This window comes from Motacilla alba, chromosome 5, assembly GCF_015832195.1.
Source record: "Motacilla alba alba isolate MOTALB_02 chromosome 5, Motacilla_alba_V1.0_pri, whole genome shotgun sequence".
NCBI lineage: Eukaryota > Metazoa > Chordata > Aves > Passeriformes > Motacillidae > Motacilla > Motacilla alba.
The window spans coordinates 25,181,979-25,204,792 of record NC_052020.1 but is presented as its reverse complement, the minus strand read 5'-3'; the positions used below and the strand labels follow the sequence as shown (position 1 = coordinate 25,204,792).

Genomic DNA, 22,814 nt, shown 5'->3' with positions numbered 1-22,814 from the left:
CCTGGGTTTCATTTCATGCTGAGCTGTTTACAGGGATCAGAATGAGAAGACATGGTAAGTAGCTTGAACAAAGGTTTACTGGACATGTTAACTTAATGGTGAGTAGAATGTCATTGCTGTGCTTTGAGACAGATGATGGAGTGTGTTATCCCAGTTTGAGGGATTCAGGTATCTTTTTTTCACACTGTTTGAATTACCTCTGCCCTGTGATTAAATTCAGTGCATGCTGCTGAGTTTCTTCCTTTTATATCTTTGCAATCTAGATCAGGCCACTACTAATGTATATGTAGAATTTATTTTTTTTAAATATATTCTCTTAGGTTGTTTTGTTATTTCATAGTTTTTCTGCTTCTTAACAGATTAAATATTCTTTGTGCTTGCCTTTATGCCTCATGATAATGCTGTTTTCTTTTTCTCTCATTGTCCTTTTTCTGCTGTTCCCACGTGTTTTTGTCACACTGATATGTACCTAATTTTGCCTGTTCGTGTGTTTATTTTCTCACTGATGCTTTTCACCTGTTAGAAGGTTGACTTCTTTTAGATTTTCAGGGCTACTAGACAGCCTAGAGCAGCCAGATTAAGATGTACTCCTGGTTGGACAGAAGCAGTCTGATATAGACTGTCTTCTGAGTACCTTCCTTGAGAGCTGCTTTTCTGTTGGACTGCAAAGGGGCTGGTGATGGAAGAGATGGGGTAGAAGTTCCATGGAACTTCTACCAGGCCTGTAGAGCTATCCCTAGTGGGAGGCAAGAGAAATGAAGGAGTAGGTAGCTTTTTCCACATCTTGCTACTTTTCTATCTGTGAGCCCAATGGAATTCTGCTAGAGCAGTCCTGCCCACCCATCATAGGTAGTTAGTACTATGAATCAGCTTCTTAATGTACTTTTTCTCTCCTCTGGTGTTACTCTGGTTTGTAAGTGTCTGCAGTGCTCTGATTTTTCAGATCAAAGCTTATGGTGAGATGTCTTGTGTAAGTGGGGATTGCTGACTCTTGCTGCCAGAAGCAGCACTGTGAATGCTGTGTCAGTATATTTTCTAACCCAGAGTCCTTCCTAGAGTCTCGTGTTGCTGAAGTTCAGAAGGTCTCTGAGAAAGGGACAGGGTTGAAAACCTGGCCTTCTGCTCCAGGATTTGTAAGACAAATAGGATTTATCCACGCTATAAACACAGAAGATCAGCACACATAAAAATCATGCCATCTGAAGGTTTTGTTTATCCTTCAATGGCTGTGGGAAAGAAGCAACTTTTTGTTTCCTTTCATGACCCAGCTACCTCATCTTAATGCTTTTCCTTCTCTTGGTGGAAGGAAGACTATAGTCCCAAACTCTGTATTCCAGATGGACTCATGGCTTCATCCCCTGCTGTCAGGCCTCTTCTGACCATGCCATTCACTCACCATGTTTGGTTCATATTGCATTGGGGGTTTTTTTAATGTCTGATAACAGCTTGTGCTTCCTTGGTACTTGGCAGTTGAAGTCTACCACTACTTTTCTGTCTAATGTGGTGTTTGTTTCTGATTGTGGGTGCAGGAAATAGAAAATTATAACAGTTATTAAGCAGTGCAAGCTTTTGATTTGGCTGTCTTTCATTTTCTAAAACATTTTGGGGGAAGTTGGTCTGTTTTGGGAGCAATCCCCTCTCTGAAGAATTGGAACTATTACCTTAGTTGGGCTGTTACCCTAGAACTTGAGAGTACCTGACACTGTCATCAACTGTGAACAAAAAAAGAGGTTTTTCTAATTGCTTAAGCTGATGTTCAAACAAAAGTGAAGCAAACATGTACAAATAGACCAAGCAGTCTTTATCATACCAATTTTTGCATGATCTTTCTGTGTTATTTGTGACCTAAGTTCCACACAGGTCCAAAAATAGGAAGCCAATAAATACTAAATTTCCATTTAATGCCTAGAGCCTTGGTAGTTGTTTTATTTATTTATTTACTTATTTGTAATCCTACTTTTTTCCACTTGAACTAAATTTCTCTTAGCTATGTAGTAAATGTAATTCACATCACAGTAATTCTTTTTCAGGGTTTTTCCAAGTCTATGTGTATGTAAGGCCAAAATAATTTTTCTGAAGACGCATTGAATTCTACTTGTATATGTTTAGAATAGCTTTTATTGTCTTCACGTTTTCTTGGGGTTATATAGGAATCAATAAAGCATTCCATATTCAAAAGCATCCCTGAAAAGTTTTTGTCTTTGTCTTTTTGTCTTTCTTTATGAGAATTTTTTCTGTATGCTTTAACACCCCTTATAGAAATATCTTGATTGGACTTTCTCATGGTACCAAGGGATGGCTGCATTTCCCTTTGTCCCTAACAATGAGGAGGAAGAAGAGGAGGAAGATGAAGAGTTAAATGGAACAGAGAAATCTCAAAATAAAAACTTAAGGGATGAAAACAAGCCAGACCCAGATGTGGCCCGATATGATGTTGTAAAGGTAAGCACAGAGTTAGACCCAGAATCTTTTTATGAAAATAGGCCCAGCACAGTGCTGTATGTGCTGTTGCAACATCCACCCTCCTGTGCATGCTGGACAAGAACATTCTGAACAAGAATTAGAACTCTTTCCTGGCTGTTAGTTTTTGTGTTTCTGTCATATGTTACCAGGAGGATAATTTTATTGGTCTCTAGAAATGTTGAGACTTGACTTCTGTGATTTCAGTACTATTAATATCTCAGTTTCCGCTAGGGAATTCAACAGCAAACACACTGATGACCTGATAAGATGTCCTGAAAGACTGCATACAGACATGACTTTCAGGCTCACTTACTTGAATTAAAAATGAAAAGGTTCCAGCCATTATTAAAATATTTACATGCACTTTTAGAAGTTAAACTAGAATATTACTGCTAGATAGTTCAGAAGTAGTAGATTTGTACAGCGATACTCTTTCTTTGTTTAACATAAGGTGGCTATTTACCATTTCCCCAAATGTCATGTTTGCATTTCTCAGATTAAGATTTTTACAGTGTTCAGAATGAATTCCTCCCACATTTTAAACCTAATCCTGTATTTTTATAGGAGGTGTGAAAATAGTAATCTTTGTTATCTCAATCTCGGCCTTGGTGGAGCCAATGCACCTCTCTTGCCTGCTGCAGTCATTAAAACCTGTGATCACATCACTTAATCCTTGAGCTTGTGTTTGAACAGCACTTGGTCTAAAAGCATCATTGGGTGCATGAATTACTCTACTCAGGCATTTGGTCTTGTTTAGAGGCTTCATGATTTCAGATGTGTTCTGCTAGGTGTGTGGCACTGTTTAAAAAATGTAACAAAAGGGTGGTAGATAGACAGGAGATCAGTTTGTGATTCTGTAAACTGTGTCATGGTTCAGAGTAATTCAGCTTGTTCTGAGTGGCCTGAACTTAGACGGTATTTGGGATAAAATTCCCCTCTATTCCCATTGCTGTGCAGTTCCATTTCCTGCTTGCTTATTGGCTGTTACAACCCAATTGTTCCACACAGTTGGAAAAGGAGTATTTAAACTAGCTGCTGCACTTGGTCAGGCCTAGAGCTACAGCTTGCTTGGCTGCAAATTTTTAAAAGTATCAGTAATATGAATGCAGGTATTATGGATTTGCCTTTTCCCAGAATCAGGAATGCATCACACTTTTACGTAAATTGATAATTTGTTTCCTGGCAGTGCCACTGATCATAAAAAAAAAAAAAAATCATATAATGCCTATGTATCTCTTTTTTTCTGCAAATTAGGAATTTATGTCTGTTCTCTGTTTCTGTTAGCTTTCTCTGATGTGGTAGGTACTCTTGGAGTGCTGCATTAGCTGGAGGTGGTGTCTGGTCAAAATTATTCAGGGACCAGGAGAATCTTTTTCACCAGCAATAGGTTTTAACAGTCTTTTATAGGGAAGGTTATTTCCCTGTCACTTAGAGTTTTTTACTGTAAAAAACACAGGTATCCAAACCCCTCCAGTGGCGTGATTCAGAACAGATCTAAAGTTGTTTCTGCTCTGTTCAGATAACTCTTGCTCATTTGCCAGCATACTTGCAAATACACAGAAACTTGTTTCATGACTACATATTCTTCAGAGATAGTTTTAAAATTAGCAATCTCCTTTTGGCTTCCAGCAATTGAAGTACAGAGAGCACTTGTTTAGACCCTCTACAGATTTTTTTTTTTTTTTAACACCTTTCAGGGACTTTTGAAGACAAGGATCCAGCACCGGCTGAGGTACATCCTAGAGGTGGTGCGACCTGTTCCAACAGTAGTCCTGGATGTACTGCACATCCTCACCCATATAGCAAGGCACTCCACTGAAGCATGCAGCCAGGTAAATCTCCCATTGTATAAGAGCTTGGGAATGACAGAGAAAGGTTTGGAAAGGGAAGAAGGATCAGGTGAGGTTATGGCAAGGAGATGAGACAAACTTGTTTGTTTTGCATGTCTTCTGCACGTCTGCATGCCTGCACACCTTTAATTACTTGTGCTTCCTGCTATTTCTCTGCAGCTGCTTGACTGTCCTCGATTGATTGAGACCATTGTCAGGGAATTCCTCCCTATTCAGTGGGATCCCAAAGTGGCGGAACCAGGGTTTTTGCTTACCAGTCTCCACGGAGTTGCTTGCGCCAGTGCTATGAAGTTCATCAGGGTCTTGGCATCTGGAGGCCGAAATGCAACAGCCAGGCTGGTGAGTGGTTCCTGGAAGAGCTTTTCTGATTGCATAGGCCTTGGTTCTCTATGCCTTACTGCCTAAATAAAGACAGAAAGCTGACTGGAGGTGACTGTGAGCTGAAGCTGAAGCAATCAGGGTGAGGAAGGTGCATTAGTGTGTTTTGAAGGAATTGTTGACAGCGTCATAATAATGATGCTTCTCCTGCACAATGGTAGATGAGCTGGCTCGAGTTTTACTCTTCTCTTTTATGGTTTGTGTAATGCACTCATGTGAAAGTCAGAGCCCAGCAGGGTCATACTGACCACGAACTGATGTTTAGAGCATGCATTGATGTGTGATGCTCTGTGCACTCCTGCGTTTCAGTGATAGGCAGCATAAGACTGAGACATAATCACTATTCTTGTGTTTTACAACCCTGGTTGAACTTTCCTGCCATTAATTTGTCTTAATAACTCTGTGATAATTTATCTGTGTTTTCAACTCCTTTTAACTTCTGGGCAGGTTTTCTACTTCAGAGATAGTTGCATTTCCTCGTATAGATTGTCATGCTGGTGCTATAAATGCATTAAATCTACCAAGAGCAGCACCCATTACAGTGCAAAGAGCACTTCATAGGCTTTTTGTTTCAGTGTTGTTAACAGCACCCAACAAATTGCTACCCAGGAAAATGCTACTGTCAACAGAACACCAATCTGTGCTGTAAAATATAGAGAACAATGATGGATAGTGGGATGTTTAAAGACTTTAAGTCATACTAGGAACATAAGAGAGTAAAATTCAGATATTTTTCTGCTTCTGGTTTTATGTACTCCAGGTACTTCAAGATGTGGAAAAATTGCTTAGAAGGTTCCTGACACTCAGGCTTTGCTACTGTTACACTCTCATATGTTCTGTTGCATGCAATTAAATGTGGGAGTGGAAGATAATAAAAAACTAAATCAAAACCATCAATGTAGGAATTTATTTTAGCTAACAGCAAAGTTCTTCCATCTTTCTCCTGGAAGGTAATTTGACTTTGTCCTCTCTTCTGTAGAAGAGGTGTCAGAATTTATAGTTTTGACTCATCAGCTCCTTTGCTTTCTTGCTGGTGTGCATTGATTTCCGTACAAGATGTCTCTAAAGCATTTGAAATTTAAATTACCTATAATATGTCCTTGTGCTGTGAAAAAGACATTGTTGCCTCATTTGTTTAGACAGAGCACATTGAAGCTTTTGTATGTGTGGGAGAAGGAAAGAGAAGCTCTTTTTTATGGTTAAGTAAAAATACCCAGATGTAGGGGAGGATAAAAATTATTTCTAGAGAACTGCAAATGAGTCATGTCATGCTTAATTCAATACCAAAATATCCTCAGAACATTTCCAAGGCATCAAAATTCTCTAACCTTATGAAAGTAATAGGCGGGAGGTACCCTTTGCATAAAATAAACACTGAATTATAGAAAGACTTAGGTTGTAGAACCTCTGAAACCCATCTAGTGTGACCTCCCCAAAAGAATGTCAGCATCAGTTCAGTACTTTTGTAGACATCTTTTTTCACAAAATACATCTTTACATGTAAGCTTGACTAAGAGAGTTGTATTTATGACTATTTAAGGAAGGATAATTATATATATTTTTAAAAAATCAGTTAAATGCTGCAGAGAGCGTCCAAAACAGGAGTGTGTGTGGGGCAGACAAACCTCCATCAGAAATTATTTAGGTGTAGTTGGTTTGTGTTAGGAATGGATTAGGTACCCCTAGGCATCTCTTCCAGGAATAGTTCTCTCTTAATAGCCGTTGACCATTTAGTGATCCTTTGTAGTCTGCTCCTTAAGACTGCACAAAATAAGAGCAGATTTGAGCAGTGAAAGAAGAGCTCAGAATGAGCTGAATTGAAATCTGCAGCTCTTTGTGTGTGTCAGAGCAATGAGGTAATGATGCATGCAGCTGATGCCCCTTATTTTTGTTCTTCATCCTTTTCTTTTTCCTTGGTTTGTTTCACAGCTTAACAAGTTTGAAATGAAGAGTCGATTAAGTCGCTTTATCGCTGAAGAGCCTCTGGATGTGCCTCTGCCGAGGGAGGAAGCCACGAGGCTGAGCACCGAAGCCTTCCGCCTGTGGGCTGTGGCTGCCGGCTACGGGCAGGCCTGCGACCTCTACAGGTACAGGAGACGTGGCGGTGGAGGGCACGACAGAGGCAACGGACACCCTGTGAAAAAGGGGCACGGAGAGGGCTCTCCAGGCTCAGTCTCTGTTCCCTTCAGGGTGTCTCACCTCACTTTCTCCTGCCTCCTGCAGTAAAACTCAGTTTCTAAGGGCATTCATGCTGTCTCTATTGCCTTCTTGTGGTTGTTCACTATCTCCTGTGTTTAAGCTCAGCTATTCTGCTGTTTCTGCTTTGCAGTGGGAGACCACTGTAGCTTTTTAGGGCTGCATCTTTTGACCCTGGAAGGGATGAATAATTTGTGCTTGTATGACATCAAAGCTCGTGGTTTGCAGCACACCCAGGACTGAATGTGCTTGACCTAGGGGCAGTCTGTGGGTAGCAGGCACTACACTGAGTAGGGCAGACTGGTGCAGACAAACTGCATGATGCATCAACTTCAGGTCAGGACAAGTTCTTGTGCTTGACTGCCAAGGTCTGCACCTGGTGTAGGTCTGACCTGCCTCAAGCATTAAATCTGCTCTCTGTAATTGCATTGAATTGGAAGAAGAGAGATGGCTGTGGAGTTGCTCTAAAGTGGAGTAAAAGGGAGGCTGGTATTGAGTTTCAGAAGGGAGATTCTCATCCACAGCAGCATTTTGTATTCTTTGGCACAATCTGATGTTTGGTTTAGAAAGAGTACAAACTGTATATACTATTTTAGCAGTGTAAATAATGTTGAGGAAAGAAAGAGTAGGAGATTCCTTAAAGTTGCGAGGTTATAAGTGTGGCTGAGAATCTAAGAACTATTCCTTAGCAAGAATAAAATCAAAGTAGCTTTTTCAAGAGATAATCAGTGCTTGGAGGTAGAGTATTAGGTAGGTCCCGTTCAGACGAAATTGGAATAGCAGTAGTCTTCCTTTGTAATCTTTTTTCTATTTCAGTTTATTTTTATTATTGTGGTCGGTGGTGATGGTTCTCATAACCACATTTTAGTAATCTTTATAAATGAATTATTTGAGAGTGTAAAGAAGATAAAGTCATATTCTTCCAGTGGATAGTGAAGAGCCAATGGACACAAATGGAAATATAGGAAATTCCACTGAAGTGTTTTTACTGTAATCTTTACTAACTTTATTGTAAAGGTGATCAAACACTGGAGCATTGTTGCACAGTAAGATACTGAACTCTCCATTCTTGAAGATATTAAAAATCTGACTGGATATATCCCTGTGCAATCTTGGTCTTGCTGGCCTGTCTTGAACAGGGAATTGAAGTATATATGATCTCCAGAGACCCTTTCCAACGATATCTATTCTGTATTTCATACTACAGTGATCTCTACCCTGTGCTGGTGAAGATACTGCAGTCCCTGCCTGAGTTGCTCAGTGGGAAGGGCCCTGTGGTTGAGCTGTCTGTGCAGCGAGCTGCAGCAGTGGTTACTCTGTTGACACATGTGACACAAACAGCAGGATACACGGCTGAGCTGCAGGCCAAGTTGAGCAGGTAGGCTCTCTAAATCACCGTTCTGTGCATCCCAGTAGCTGGCATCCCATCTTCCCTTTCTTTGGTTTGGAGACCTGGCTATCACCTTTTTTTTTCCCCTCATTTTCAGTTGTTTACTGTCCCACATGTGAGCCCCTGCATGGTGGGGTGTATTCCCTCTGACACAAGGTCAGAAGTGGTGTCTGGTCTGACAGCTATGCCTGCTAGCATGGCCAGAGGCAGGAGTCAAAATCTGCATTAAGCCAGGGGGAATAAAGGGCACTGTTAGCCAAATGCCCTGCTGAAAGGAGCTAGTAATCTGCTTGGAACTTCTCTTGGGAGTAAAGAATGTAAATGTCTTAAGAAAAGAACCTCTCTGCAGAAACCAAGATGAGTCAGGATTAAGAGGTGGTTGGTTTTGGTAGACATCAAAGCAGTAGGATCTGTTGCAAACACAGGTACTTTTTCTGGTAGGAAGCAAGAAACTCTTTAACTAAAGGTGAGTACTGAGGTAACATTGCTGGTAAAGCTAGAGCATAGCTCAGGGGCAGCGTAGTGCAGGAGAAGAAACTTCAGCTTTTTAAAGTACGTTCTACATTTATTCTTTCTGCCTAAATTATGTGGTCTGGGTTGTGGGGCTATGCAAGGATCCTCTAGTTGTACTATTGGATAGAATTTTCTAGACTACATCTTTCTGTTAAAATTGATGATTTAGAGAGAGAGTTGTTTGATGTGTATTTGCTATCCTGTGTCATTCTTCCACTGGGTTTCAGCAATAACTCAGAAGATAGTGAACTGATCCCACCTCCTCCAGTAGCATGGAGTCAAGTGTCAGGCTTACAGCCCTTCCTTGAGACAAGTCTGAAAAAAATGCTTCAGCAGCTATCCCAGACAGAAACTTGGCAAACTCTCCAGCCTCTAACCACGACTTGTGTGATCTTCTTGGGAGTTTATTACAGAGCTTACAGCCAACAGGTAAGGCCTGAAAATACAGGCTGTCTTCTCATCTCACCAGCATCAGCTTGTGTATTACTGCTGAAAACTGGAACTTACAGGCAGTACTGAAAGAGATGGATATTAAGGCATCAAGCTGAGCACTGATTTTGTGACCACAGCTCATATCTAGGCTGCATGACATTCAGGGTCACTTAACTCTGCTAACCCTATACGTTAGCAGTGCCAAATATCTGTCTTCCTTTTTTGTCCTTTCATCCTTTGGGATCAGAGTCTCAATCAAGGTATGTGGTAGTGCTGTGATTGTTCTGATTTACTACAGAGCACCAAAGCATGAAGCAAATACAATGTAATTTTATTTGGCTGTCATTTTTCCTAGTGATATAAATCAAGTCATGTGTTTTTGCATTTGCTTTGGTCTGAGAGCTTACATGTGGACACCTACACTGCAATCATCTAGGTGGAAGATTGAGTGTTAAGGGTCGTGCTATATGAACTTTGGATAGGAAATAATAAAGATAAATTTATTTGTTGCACCACTGACATTCAAGGTCAAATTCTGTAACACACAGTTGTAGTATATGATCATCTTTTAAAGTGAGTGTTCTGAAGGTGACATGTCAGTGTGATGCTGTTGAATAATGTCTTACACTTTAGCTACCTTAAAGATTCATGTTCTAAAGATAAATGCAATTTTCCTCTTTACTGCCCAACTGACATGCCTGAGTTCCAACTTGGGAGAGCTGTGTTGAAGGTATGGGGGTAATTTAATGGCTGTAGTTATTCACACTCGTGCGACTCCTCTGAAACTTGCCAAAAGCAACTGAGTTTATTAGTTATGGCTGGGGTGAAAACTGCCAGTATCTCTCAAAGATGTCTTCAGGGCCCTGGAGGTTGGTATACCTTTTACAGGCTGTGATGATGTCCTGAGCGTTAGAGTACCAGGACAGCAAGAGTTAAATGCTCCTTTTAAATTTTTACAGATATCCCAGAAGAGTGACTGATGAAACAATTTCTCAGTCATTGAATTCTGCTGGGTTTTTGAATTCCACTTAAAGAGAAGTTCAGTCATCTACCTGTAGTTAGCTGATTAAAAAAGAAAGTGTACATAGCATGTTTGAATAGATTAGTGCAAAAAAACCCATCTTGTATAGTAATTAGATTAGTGTATGCTGGGACCTTCTTGGAATATTTTTGTTAGACTATTAAAAACTAAGGTTAACATCTTCACAAAGGTTTTACTGATTTCTGGAGGAGGATTTCACCTGGGGGAAAATCAGATTTTATGTAAAGGAAATGAGTATTTCTGTATCCCAAAGCAGCATTCTAATGAAGATAAAAAGTGTTAAAATTTGCCAGCATGTTCCTTCAACCTGGAATATTGCTTGCCAGGGTCAGAAGAATTTGGATGTTTCTCTAAAAGCCACAGTTCCTCCTCTGTGCAGTGTTCATCCACAGTCATGCTTTGATGGGTAGGTCAGTCACACTTTATGCAGCTGATTTGTAGTGTTTTGTTTTTTTGGAGACCCTCGTGGTGCCACTCAGGTTTCCCAAGATAGATCTGATAACCTTTGTGTCATCTTCAGTTTAAATGGAAACATGTAGATGGTAGGGAGAGGAGAGTCTAGCTAAGTTTTAATTTAGGGAATCTTGATTCCAAGGATCCCATATCTTGCTTCCAGCCAATTAAGAATTTCTGGGATGCACTTTAATACTTGAGTGTGAGAACACCTTAAGGTGCTAGCTCTCAGCTTCCACACTGTGAGCAGTGAAGCCAGCTCTAACCTAGAGCAGTACCACTATGTAGATGATGGGGTCTGGCAAAAAGGTAATAAACACAGGAGAAGTAAATAATTCAGTCTGTCTTTTTGCTATCACTGGATGCTATGGTCATTCACTCTCTTTTCCTGTCATTCTCCATGTATTTTACAGCCATCGGTCAATCCAGTTGACTGCTTAGAGGAACTGGAACGTTTGACATCTGAGGTGCTGCAGCCCCTTCTCAGCCAGCCAGCCATAGACAGCATGTGGGACTTGCTCAGGTAAAACCATTCCACTGCTAAGATGCTGTTATCAGAAGCTAAGGGAGCCCCGTTTCTGTACTGTATTGTGTGACAGCTCTCCCCTCGCCTCTCCTCTTTTCCCTGTGCAATATGCCCCAGGTATGGGAACTGGAGTGCAGTAGGGCTGTGTCTAAACCCTGCTTTGTCTTCTCACCCCTCACAGAAAAGGCTGCAGAGGTTTGCAGCTCCTCCTTTTCTACTGGTGCTGCTGCATCTCTGCTTTGCCATGTAGCTGGGGTTTTCATATCAATTTCAGATTATTTTAGTCACTCTTTGTTTTGATTCTTCTTTGGTTTCACTGGCCTAAAAAAATAGCGCAAGTAGCATTAGTTGAGTTGCTCTTACATGATGAGGTGAGTGTGTGTGTTCATGTACTGTTCATGTGCTCTGTGTGGTGCTGCTTATATGAAAGAATTTAACTAGATTCAAATCCTCAAACTCCTGTAGAGCTTCACTAGGGCTTTGAAAACTCCTGCAGAGAAGGGCAAGAACAGATACCAAACTCTTCTTCCAGACATTTGGATAACATAAGCTCTGGCTCTGGGAACAGTTCAGCACTGCAGATATTCTGTCTTTGCTGTAGAGGGAGCCTTCTTACGAGGCTGTGATTAATCTTCTGGAGTTGGGAGTCTAAAAAGCCTGACTTGCCGTCAGAGAGGCATCCATCTGCCTCCGACGACATCTGATATAAAGGGCACTTGAAACTTTTGTTTTCAAGTGGTGTTTGAATGGCCACCAAACAGTTTGGCCCATGTTCTTTTGGGACTGAAACTGAGCTCTGAAGCTGTTGGCACCAGAGCTTCCAACACAAAAGCACTCATTAGACCCTTTTCTGCCTGCCGTGGTGGTCTGAAGACAGTGGATTTGGTCAGGCTATAAAAACTCATCCACAAGAATTCTTGCTATTCTTAATACTGGCTGGTAAAAAACAGAGTCAGCTGATCTCTGCCCTAATATTTTTAGAGTTTTGTCTAAGCTTTCTGGGCAGTTTAGGTCCAGGAGTTCAGGGTACTTTGTGAGCCCCATATGTGTTTATGCATCTTCTACATGTAATACCAGTGGTAGAAAGAGCAATGCATTTAAGCAGTTCTTTTTCTGCCGTAGAGTAATGATACAAATCTTTGATGGGGTTTGCCATATTACCCCATTACTATTGAGCAGCTTGCTTGTGATCACTCTTCTTTGTAGTGGTCTTACCTATACAGACATGATGTATCTACTCTGGGCCCTGCAAGCACTGCTGGTGTGGGAATTTGTAGTTTCACCTGCAGAGAGCACACACGACAAAAATGGTCTGCACAGTCATGTCCATGTACGTTAAAGCTATGTTCTTTCTGAATACAGTTTAAAAATAGGCATTTCATTAGCACATAAAGGGCAGCATTTTTGCAAAGTCAATTTTAGATATAATCTGGCTTTTTGGTGTTGCCTACAAGTTTGTTATTGAAATGTCTTGAGTGGGTGGGAGCCTTATTAGCCTGGTGTGCGTATGTATGTGGGGAACAGCATATTTTTTTAAAATCAAAGGTCCAACACTTTCAAGTATTTGACATCAGAGGCGCATCACTTCATCAGTATTTCTGCTCATCATGACCAATTTAGCTGAAGAGTTCCTGACAGGTCCCTGGCTTTAGCTTGTATGGCAGTAGTGCTTGGTGTACCATCTGAGACACTGGCTTTTTGCTTTCACTGTCTTCAGGGCTTCCATTTTACTGCGATGTGTAGTACAGTTCAGATAGATAGCAACATTTCAACAAGACAATTCCTCAGCATTATGAATGCTTTTGACCCCTCTCTCTTTATTTCTTCACACAGGCCATGTTCTGCTTTGTGCAACCCTCTGTCCTGTTCCCCAGCACCGGAATCTGTCAGCTGCATTGCATCTCTGAGTTGTACTGGAGGCAAACCTCCTTTGAGTCTGGTTGGCTCCAAGTCACCTTTCCCCTTCCTAACTGCCCTCTTATTTCTCATCAATAACATCACTCACATTCACAAGGGCCTGACCAGCAAGGTGAGAATAAACCTTTTCACTGTAAATTCTAGGTGAACAATGATATACTTGTGAGACAGGTTAGTATTTGTACCTTCCCAGGAATAAGAGATGCTAGAAGGACTGTTAAAAGCAAATTGTTGTGCATTTTTATTTTAAAAATATTGTAGTATTGAAGAGAGAAGCAGCATGACTTTCAGAACAAGTGGGATGAGGATCAGAAAAATATCTTGTCTTTGAATTCCAATATTCAGTTGACACCAGGAAGTTGGAATTACAGAGCAGGTGATGCTTAAAGGATGTATTTATAAGGAATGTCGAGAAGAGTTGAATAGCTGTTGTTTGGCTAAGCTGAATATAAAACTTGAGTGTTAGTGGAGGAAAAGCACGGTTGAAGCATATATAACAAAGAAAAATGGGGTAATATTAAAGAAGAGAATGAGTGCTACTGAAGAGGGTCCTTCCTACTTTGGTTTTTTCTGAATTTTTAGAATGAGTGAGTCATGGAAGGTTTCAGACTCTAAAGAGCAAATGTCTGAGCCCTAGAAAGATGGAATATGTAGCATAAGCTTTCTCAAAGCCTTCCTGTGTGACCTTTTGTTGAATTAGCTGATTGGCTACTAGCTGAATGGAAATACCTGGCCAGATGAGGGAAAACCACTTTAAGCCACTGGCCAGATTTCTGCCTTACAGAACGCTATGAAAAATGTAAGCAGTGACTGTTAGTTATCTGTGATGGGGATGGTCATGATGGATGCAGGTGAGCCCTGAGGAGGAAAAGCAGATATTTATTAGGCTGTTCTTAAATACGACTTTTGGAGTAGCCAACAGGAATTGTCATCTGAGAGGAGGTAGGTAGGGGAGGGCCTTGGATAGGGCTGTGTTTTGCTTTCCTTCAAACACAAACTGCCTTAATATTATTTGTCTCCACTTGTGTTTCCTTTATAGTACAGCTCTGTGCTGAGCTTCAGAGGCTTGAAGGATTATCTGCATCAAAGCTGGCAGACTGGACCTCCCTCTGTGACTCCCTCATCTGCGTGGATCCTGCGCCATGAATATCACCTGCAGTACTTTGTGTTAGCGTTGGCTCAGAGAATGGTATCGTTGTCAGTCCTTTCATTTCTTTCCCCCAAGGAACTGACTTCACTGGCAGCTGGTCTTCATGTCCCTGTTCTTTGTTGTATCTGAGTTAGGTCTGGTGACTCTTCTGCTGACATTTATGACCCATTAGCAAATAACATCTTTCCAGTTACTGATGTGAGGATTTAGTTCCTAAATACTTTGGGTGGAAAAATTATATTTTTGCCTTTCTTTGGGGTAAAATAAGAACAAAGTTTTCAACTGTGTTGCTAAAAAAAAAATCTGACTATCTAAGACAGTCAGGGGAAGCAGAAATATCTCTTGGTATGAATGCTGCTAGCTCTTTCAGTCTGCCCAGTCTTTCACTTTGCAGCGAGATCTGTGTCTTGTTTGACCCTCCTGTCTTGTTGATTGTCTTGTTGACAAATGCTTTTATCTGTTGTTTTCTTTCCTGTACAGGCAGGCACTTGTCCGGATTACACCCAGCATGCCTCACTCCATCACTGTGTTGCCATGGCATTGCTAAGCCGTCTGTTGCCAGGGAGTGAGCATCTGGCTCACGAGGTCCTACTGGATCTTGCCTTTAATCCAGAGTTTCTTCCGTAAGCATTGCATTTTTTCCTTTTTCTTGTCTGGTACATGGGAAAACATGGGGAAAATGGAGAAAACACATTGGCATTGAGATTTTGTCATAATTTTTGGCCTTTAATGGGGCCTGTAGTTAAATTTTACTGACTCACTGGCATATTCTTCTGGCATGGAGCCTTCTAATCAGGCAAGCACAGTGGTTGCATATTTTTCTCTGATGTAGCGCTGTTGAGAAATGTGACCAATTTATTTTGATTTCCTGTGACAAGGCTTGTGTGATTCTTGACAGAAGTGATTCTCCCTAAGGCCTAGCATCTTCCATCCTGATAGTAGAGAGTCTAGAAAATAAATGAGAATTTGACATAGCCTAAAAGCTCAATGAATCTTTCTCAAACCCATATTAATCAAGTTTGCTGATTTGACAAATGCCATGTCTTCCACTTTACACTGGAAGAACTCATGAGCATCTCAAATATGAATCCTCTCATGTCCGGGCAAGAAGATGGTAGTAGTTTATCTTGTTCATCTTTGAAATTAGCCATGGTGTATCCCTGTAGGAGGCTGAACCAAGATGCTGCAAGGAGGTACTATGTTTTTTTCATAAAGGAGGAAAATTTGTTAGTGGATTTGTTTGTGTGGTGGTGTTTTGGTTTTTTTGTTGGGTCAACAGTGAGTGAGTCTCATTGGTCTGGATTGTGGCATATGGATTTGACAAACACTCTCTACATGCACAGTTTCTATCAGTCTGTATGGCTCCCCCCTGACCTTGCCACTGTCAGATGCAAAGCTTCTGTTTTGAGAATTGTCTTACTGGTTTGTGTAGGCCTTATCTGATAGGCAGTGTTTCCTCTCAACACTCTCATGTCTGTGTTAGTAAGTAGGCTGCCTCTCTGGATAAGGGGTTTCAGGCTCCACGCTAGACTGCATTCTATGGAGGGTTTTCGTGGCACAGCCTCAGTGCTGCTGACTCCAAACATAGTTCTGTGAATTCCCTCTAAGTACCAAGGTAGCTGATGCTTTACAAGCCATCTGTATTAGAATAGGTCAATGATGTAGAAGGTGTTGAGTGCTCTGCCTGCACTACTCTTCCTGTTCCAGGAAGACTGTAGAGATAAATAATGTGATATGTTGTTTGTTTGGCATTTCAGGGTTTTTTTGTTTGTTTCTTAAACTGTTGTTTGTCTTTACAGTGAAGGGAAAGCTGGTGGGCCAGAAGCAGCTGACTTTTCTGATATTTTGCATCTGGGCACCAGTGCCAAACTGGCACAGCCTGGCTCTGCAGCAGCATTTCTTCCAAAGATTACTCGTGGTGCCCTACTGAGAGAATCATACCAGAATCTGCCTTCCATTCGTTCCTGCTACCTCTCCAACTTTGTCCACTTGCAGCCCACCCTTATGCGTTCTCAGGCATCCTACCAAGGGCAGAATTACCTCATCCAGTCAATGCTGCTTCCTGAGGTCAGAGGGCCCATCCTGCCTTCAGACTGGCCATTCTTTCCACTTATCAGCCTGTACAACAAAGTGACAAATGCAGAGACACGTGGGGCCATACTGAACTCTCTCCCACTTGATCTCATCAACACTGTGACCTGGAACCTGCAGTGGGTCTTGTTGCTGGAAACCTGGCGTTCTAAAATCCTCCAGAGCATCCCAACGGCTGCCAAACTTGCACGGCTTATGTGTGTCTTCCTCACTGGCAGTGACCTCTTTCTAGAAGCACCAATCCACCGCTACACAACTGCCCTTCTCTCTGTGTATTGTCAACCCAAGGTCCTGGACTCCCTGAACTTGGATGCTCCTCTCCCTGGTTTGGCATCCTTCCACGATCTCTATATAAGTCTCCTGGAGCAATTTGAGGGCGTGTCCTTTGGAGATCCACTCTTTGGAGTGTTTGTTCTTCTACCTCTACAGAAGCGTTTCAGTGTTCATCTGCGTCTCTCTGTTTTTGGGGAGCACACAAATATCCTGCGGGCGCTGGGAGTGCCATTACAGCAGGTAATCCTGGTTCATGGTGATTGCCTGTCACTATGTATTTCTGTGTTACTGGGCTCTTGCCTGTGATTCTCCCACCTTGATTTGTGTGTGTATGTGGAGGGCAGGAGCTGTGAAATTGCTCAGTCTTCACGGGAAACTGTCCCAAACCTAGCTTGGATTAGCAATTGAGAACCTTCTAATTTATAGAAGGGCTGGTTGCACCCTGTGTTCTGCTAGCAATTACCTTTCCCTTAAATAAGTGTTTTCACACCTTGGTGAGAATTTTTTCCTTGCTCATGTGTAGACAAATAGTCATTTTCCCTCTCAACCATCTTTCTGCATATAGTTATACTGGAGTTGTGCTCTGCTGAGTAACAACAAGAAAATTCGGTCTGTCAAGTGTTGGACTTTGTTTCTTTTGAGTGAGCAGAGCACAAGAGATAGAATTTAGCAATGCTGTCAAATATACTCTGTCTTCTTACTTTATAAGTGCTCTTCTTATCTGTGCCAAAAATCAGCTGCAGTGATAGGACCAGTAAAACATCTCTCCATAAAGCTGAAGAGGTCTTGGCAACACTTTGTCAAGGCACATCACATCAGTCAGGGTGGGCTGTAGCAGCTCTGCTGCAAGTGGGGGTCATGCCGCGGGGGTGACATCGCGTTACACGAAGGCGTGCTCAAGAAAGGGCACTCTAGAAGTCATTAACTTCCTCTCACCGCTTAGACCCTGACAAAAATTGTAATGTTGCCTCTGGATGGGTTTGTTGCAGTTTCCTGTGCCTCTTGAGCGCTACACTTCCCCTCCTGAGGATAACCTGAATCTCCTGCGACTCTACTTCCGAACGCTGGTCACTGGTGCACTGCGCCACACCTGGTGCCCTGTTCTGTACGTGGTGGCCGTGGCTCATGTGAACAGTTTTATTTTCTCCCAAGAAAGCACAACACAGGTGGGTAATGGGTAGCAGAGCTTCAGGGCTGCAGTCTTTGGGTTTTGCATCTGCTCTCCTTGTAAGCCCAGAGTGCCTTGCAATGAAGCGCTGACCTTTGGGACTCGAAAACAAAGATTGTAAGCAAATGTGTTGAGGACATGTCAGCTGTTTGAGGATCCACATATAAGGCAGCAGCTTTTGTTCATTTTACCCTAATGCACTTTCATTAATGGTAGCTAGCCCTGCCTAAATCTTTGAGGTCAGCAATTATGTGTTCTGTGGTGTGGGGGAAAGAATAAGCAGAAAGAATAAGGATGGTGATCAGCCAGAGAGAGCTTGTAATAGATTTGGCCTCTGCCTTAGCAATCTTAAGGTGCAAAGTACTCTTTTCTTTGACTTTGCTTAAGTAACCAAGCAGAAGCCCTCCTATGGCCTTGAGGCCTCCATGAGTGAATAGTTGTGCTAACAAGACTTCACCTCTGATCTGCAAGTCTACCTGAAGGTTGAGAAGTCAGCTGAGATTCAGATCAGGAAAAGGCAGGGTTTAGATAAGACATCTCAAGCACTTTCTGCTGGAACAAGCTGCTCATCATTATAATGAACAAGTCATCCTGGAGTGCTGTATGCCCCTGGGCAAAGGTGTTGCTGCACCATATTAAGGAAAGTATGTGTTTTGTTCCCAGGAGACAGATGCTGCTCGGAAAAGCATGCTGCGAAAGACATGGCTGTTGGTGGATGAGGTAGGATTTGCAAGATTCAGCTTGTGCTGCTGGGAATTAAGTTTTCCATATGTGGTACTCTTACAGACTTATATTTGGCTTTGAAATTTGTGTTTAATTATGTTGCTAATTTGACAATGAGAGGAGATTAGCAGCAGGATTTTGGCCTGCAATATCTGTAAGTACACTTAACCAGTTATTCTAGTAATTAACCTCAAAACATTGAGATTATTGGAACCCAGATGAATCTCCTGTACTGTATTTCCATGCCTCTTGTCCAAGCAGCATTATATCTGCATAGCTAGAGATATTAGAGGGATGATTGTAGCACAGTTATAAATAGGTGGCTAGCACTGATCTTTCTTAACTCTTAGTTGGATGCTTCCCCTGAAAAGAGCAGGACAGATATAAGGTTTCTCTTTTCTTCAAGGAGCCAAAATCTATCCTTTGTGGGACAGAGCTGGGTTATTTGGCCCTCTGTGATTTGTGTCTGGGGTGAATTACTTGATCACACTCAAAAATCCACTTGAGTTTCTGGCAAGAAGTCATTGTGAGGGGCTGTTGAGGAGACTATGGAGTTGTGTTTCGAAGAGGAAATCTCATGCAAAAAAAATTAATTTTAGTTGAAGAAACTTGCCTTTTGTAGCTCTTCTGTTGAAAATGATGTAATTAAATATCTTGGGCATGATGGAATTGTACTATTTGCAGATTTGCTGTGTTGTGTTGGAGATGGTGGAAAAGATTAGATACCTTTCTGTTTTGTTTTTCAGAACTTGAAAAAGCACCTGCTGTACTACAGATTGGTGAATTCAGAGAGTCCTTTGGGATTTGACCTTTATGAGCAGCTCCCTCCCATGCGACTGAGGTACCTGCAGATAGTGACACAGAAAGAAATTACAGAGAATGCACCAGCACCAGACTCGTAGCAAAGCACTTGTGCCAGAAGAGGGCCAAGGTGAAGAATAGAGAAGCTCAATTTATACTTCAGTGATGAAATTACTTTCAGTTCAGATGGTTTTAGTGTTTCACCTGGACATTCTTGGCATCTTTGCCTAGTGAAGCACTAGTAGAATGCTCCCAGCCCTGCAGAATATACATGCTGTCAAGATATGACAGCATGTATGTGTGTGACCTCTCTCTGGTGGATGTTGGAGCATTTTCCTCCATTCTTCTTCAAGTTGTTCTGCTTCTTCCCAGAGGAGGTGCGAATGTGTCTGAAAGGCACGGGACTGTTAAATAAACTGAAGGACCTGGAAAAGCTGTTTTGTTCACTCAGGCTGGAAACTGAGTTCTCAAGATAATGTCTGTTTTCCCCAGATCCTTCCATTGCTTTTTTTGTACCTTGGATTTTGAATGCTCCTTTTCTCACACTATTCCCTACAAACAGAATGACAGTATGACAGGGAGGAATCTGATCCTGAGAGGGTTTTTTTTAACATATACATACAAGCAGTTTCTCCAAGATAGTGTTCTGTGCAAACACTCAGTAACACAGATGTATTGTGTCAGACCTCTAAGAAGTAGGAGTTCCTAGTGCAGTGGTACAAACACTGAATATCCTCCCTTGGATGTCTTTCAGATGGTCTCTAAACTGCTTTCTTTTCTCCCTTAATTTGGTTACATGTATAACAAGATCAAAAATATTTTTTTTGCAGGCCAGAGTGCTTGGCAGTAGGCACCCCTCATTAGAGAAAAAAAAAAGTATCTGCTTGTTTAGTTAGAATATGTATTGGTTTGTCCTCTGAGAAGAATGCAATTTGAATTTTGAAGTAGAGTTTCCTAGCTCAAACCTAATTTTAAAAATATCTAATTTGATCCCACTTCTACAGCCAAATTCTGAATTGCAGCCTCAGACACAAGGGCTGCAAATACAAAGCCCTAAAAGGCTCATTACAAGTGCCGCATCAAGTCCAGAATTTCCTCTAGGTGTATGCTCTCACTGGGTGTTCTCTTTATATTTTTGCTTGGTCACTCTGCCAGGCTTTTGTTTGCAGAACTTGACTTCTAGGAGCAAAACTTTTTAAAGAGATTTCTGATGTTTTGTTCTTATGAATAAATTCCTCTGGAAGGTGCAGAGTGATACCTGGTCTGAAGAGCTCAGCCTCTGTCTTTACTAATCAAAGAGGCCAAGCTAGCTTCCCTCTGAAGAAACCGGGCCTGTATTAACCTTGCTCCAGTGAATGTCCCAGCAGGAGTAAGAATCACTGTTAATAGGCCCACTTGTGTGACTGAAGTTGTTCAGCAAGAAACAAATTCCAACTTAATAGAAGCAAAGAATCATTGAGTTTGGAAAAGACCTTGTGTACAGCCGTATTACAGGATCTTTCTTTCACCTGACAGTCAAATCTTGCTGCTTCCTCAAATGCCTGCATAATCACATAGGGCTTAGGGCATTTGTGACTGATGCTGTCATTGTATTGACAGTTTTCTAAGTGTACCAGTCCCCTTCCTTAGGTTGCCAGAAAATAGCCAGTTTCATCTTTGTCCCCCCATATTTCTGATAGGAAATGGGCAGAACTGGTGTTTCTTTCCAATTTTTTTTTCTGGCTTCCCTTTTGATCTGTGGTTTCTATCTGCAGCAGGTCAGTGTCATGTAAAATAACAAAAGCACAGTAGTCTAACAGGATTTTTTATTGTTGTTCATTATTTTAAAAGGATTTGATGTGATTAAAAGTTTAATCAAAATCATTCAAGTTTTAATCTGTCTAGAGGGTGAGAACCCAGCAGTTGTCTTTCTGAGCAATGGATGGTAAAATTGAAGGACTCCTAACTGCCCATTTAAGAGCAGCCTTCTTCAGGAACTTTACCTTTTTCTTTTCAGACCTTCAGTTATAAAACCTCTTCCAGTCCTTTGTGGGATGCAAAGTTGAATTTTGTAATGTGTACAGGATGTAAATAAATATTTTGATAGCTCTGCAGGAGTGTTTCTAAACTATGAGAATACTTTGTTTGTGTCTTTCTTGAATTTGGATAGCTCTGTTTGTAGTTCATCAGTATCTTGGGAAAGCTGCTGCCTCAAAGAGTTCTCTTTAACTTTGGAGCTGTGTAAGAAAGCTCCTCAAGCCAAAAATTCCATCCTGCCTGTGTGATGGGTCAGTGTACGAAATTCTGTGTGTACCTGGGGAAGGTGCAGGGTGGTATGATGTGATTTGACACATGCTCCAGGTGGGAGGACTGTCCACAGATGGTATTTGAAATTATGCTGCAAGTATCAGCAGTGGAGAGAAGGAAAAGAACAGATCCCAAATAGTTCTGCAGGCACAGTGGTACACAGAAAATTCCAAGACTGCTGCATATGAGCTGTAAGCTTTCGAAATATCGACTGTCACTTGAGATGGTACATGAATTTTTTTAAGGCTTTCAGCAATTTTGTATGGGATTTCTCCACAGAACACTAGAGGGCATTGTTTTAGCTAGTTTAAATGCAGCCTCAGTGCTATTGGGACCTGAAGAAAAACCAACCACCCTTACCCATTGTTGGAATTTTCTGCATTTTTTATTTTTGCATATACTTTTGGAGCAAGTGTGGAGAATTAAATATTTTATGTGGTGGGTTGCTAAGAACCATGCAGTGCTTTGACAGCAGGAGCATTTTTGAAAAATCATGTTACAGTGAATGTAAGGTTTAAACTTAAGCTGAATGCAGTCTGAGACAGGACCAAAGCATGCCCATTCTGTTCATCCAGTCTTGGTCATGGTAAGTGAGGAGATGAAGAAAATTAAAACTGTCCAAAAAAAAGTGGCTGTGACTTCTTGACTCCTTATTGAAGGCTTGAGATTTCTTTGAGAAGAAAATAATTCTGCTGAAATAGGACCCACAAATAGGTTTCTGGTATTGAAGTGGTTCTAACTCAGAAGAACGTAATGTTGTCTGGTATCTGTCATCAGAATTCAACAAAATCAGCAACAACAACTATAAAATTCCTGCCTGTCTTTGAATTCCTAAAAAGGGCACCCCATTTTCTGGTCATTTGTGTCTAGAATATGCTTGTTTTCATCCAAGCTACTGGTGGTGTCCCATGTGGATACCAGTGGAATCTCTGTTGGTACAAATTTATCATGTGCTGGAAGGCAGCAGGAATGTGGTTTTAAAAGCAAATGGTTGATTGGACTGAAGATGAGTTGAAGATAATCCTTTTAGCATTGCTGTTGAGTAGGCAGGTGAGAGGGTGGGGCTGTCACAGGTTTGCATCCTATGACTTTAATGGCATTTTACTGAATTTTCCTTTGCATTTTGAAAGGGAAGAAAGAGTTCTCCCATCAGCTTGGAAGC

General features: G+C 41.5%; 1 protein-coding gene across 5 annotated transcripts in view; it reads left to right on the top strand.

The window, feature by feature from the left end:
* Nucleotides 1-19,799, top strand: part of RPAP1 (RNA polymerase II associated protein 1) — a 47,755-nt gene extending 27,956 nt beyond the window's left edge. For all 5 annotated transcript variants that reach the window (XM_038138104.1, XM_038138101.1, XM_038138105.1 and 2 more), the window contains 14 exons: nt 2,260-2,442; nt 4,161-4,295; nt 4,473-4,652; nt 6,621-6,778; nt 8,095-8,265; nt 9,018-9,219; nt 11,131-11,240; nt 13,077-13,272; nt 14,200-14,349; nt 14,791-14,933; nt 16,110-16,914; nt 17,664-17,840; nt 18,506-18,562; nt 19,312-19,799. In XM_038138104.1, coding sequence (XP_037994032.1) covers nt 2,260-2,442; nt 4,161-4,295; nt 4,473-4,652; nt 6,621-6,778; nt 8,095-8,265; nt 9,018-9,219; nt 11,131-11,240; nt 13,077-13,272; nt 14,200-14,349; nt 14,791-14,933; nt 16,110-16,914; nt 17,664-17,840; nt 18,506-18,562; nt 19,312-19,467 — 2,823 coding nt within the window. In that variant the 3' untranslated portion in view covers nt 19,468-19,799. The remainder of the gene's footprint in view (nt 1-2,259; nt 2,443-4,160; nt 4,296-4,472; nt 4,653-6,620; nt 6,779-8,094; nt 8,266-9,017; nt 9,220-11,130; nt 11,241-13,076; nt 13,273-14,199; nt 14,350-14,790; nt 14,934-16,109; nt 16,915-17,663; nt 17,841-18,505; nt 18,563-19,311) is intronic.
* The last annotated feature ends 3,015 nt before the right edge of the window (nt 19,800-22,814 follow it).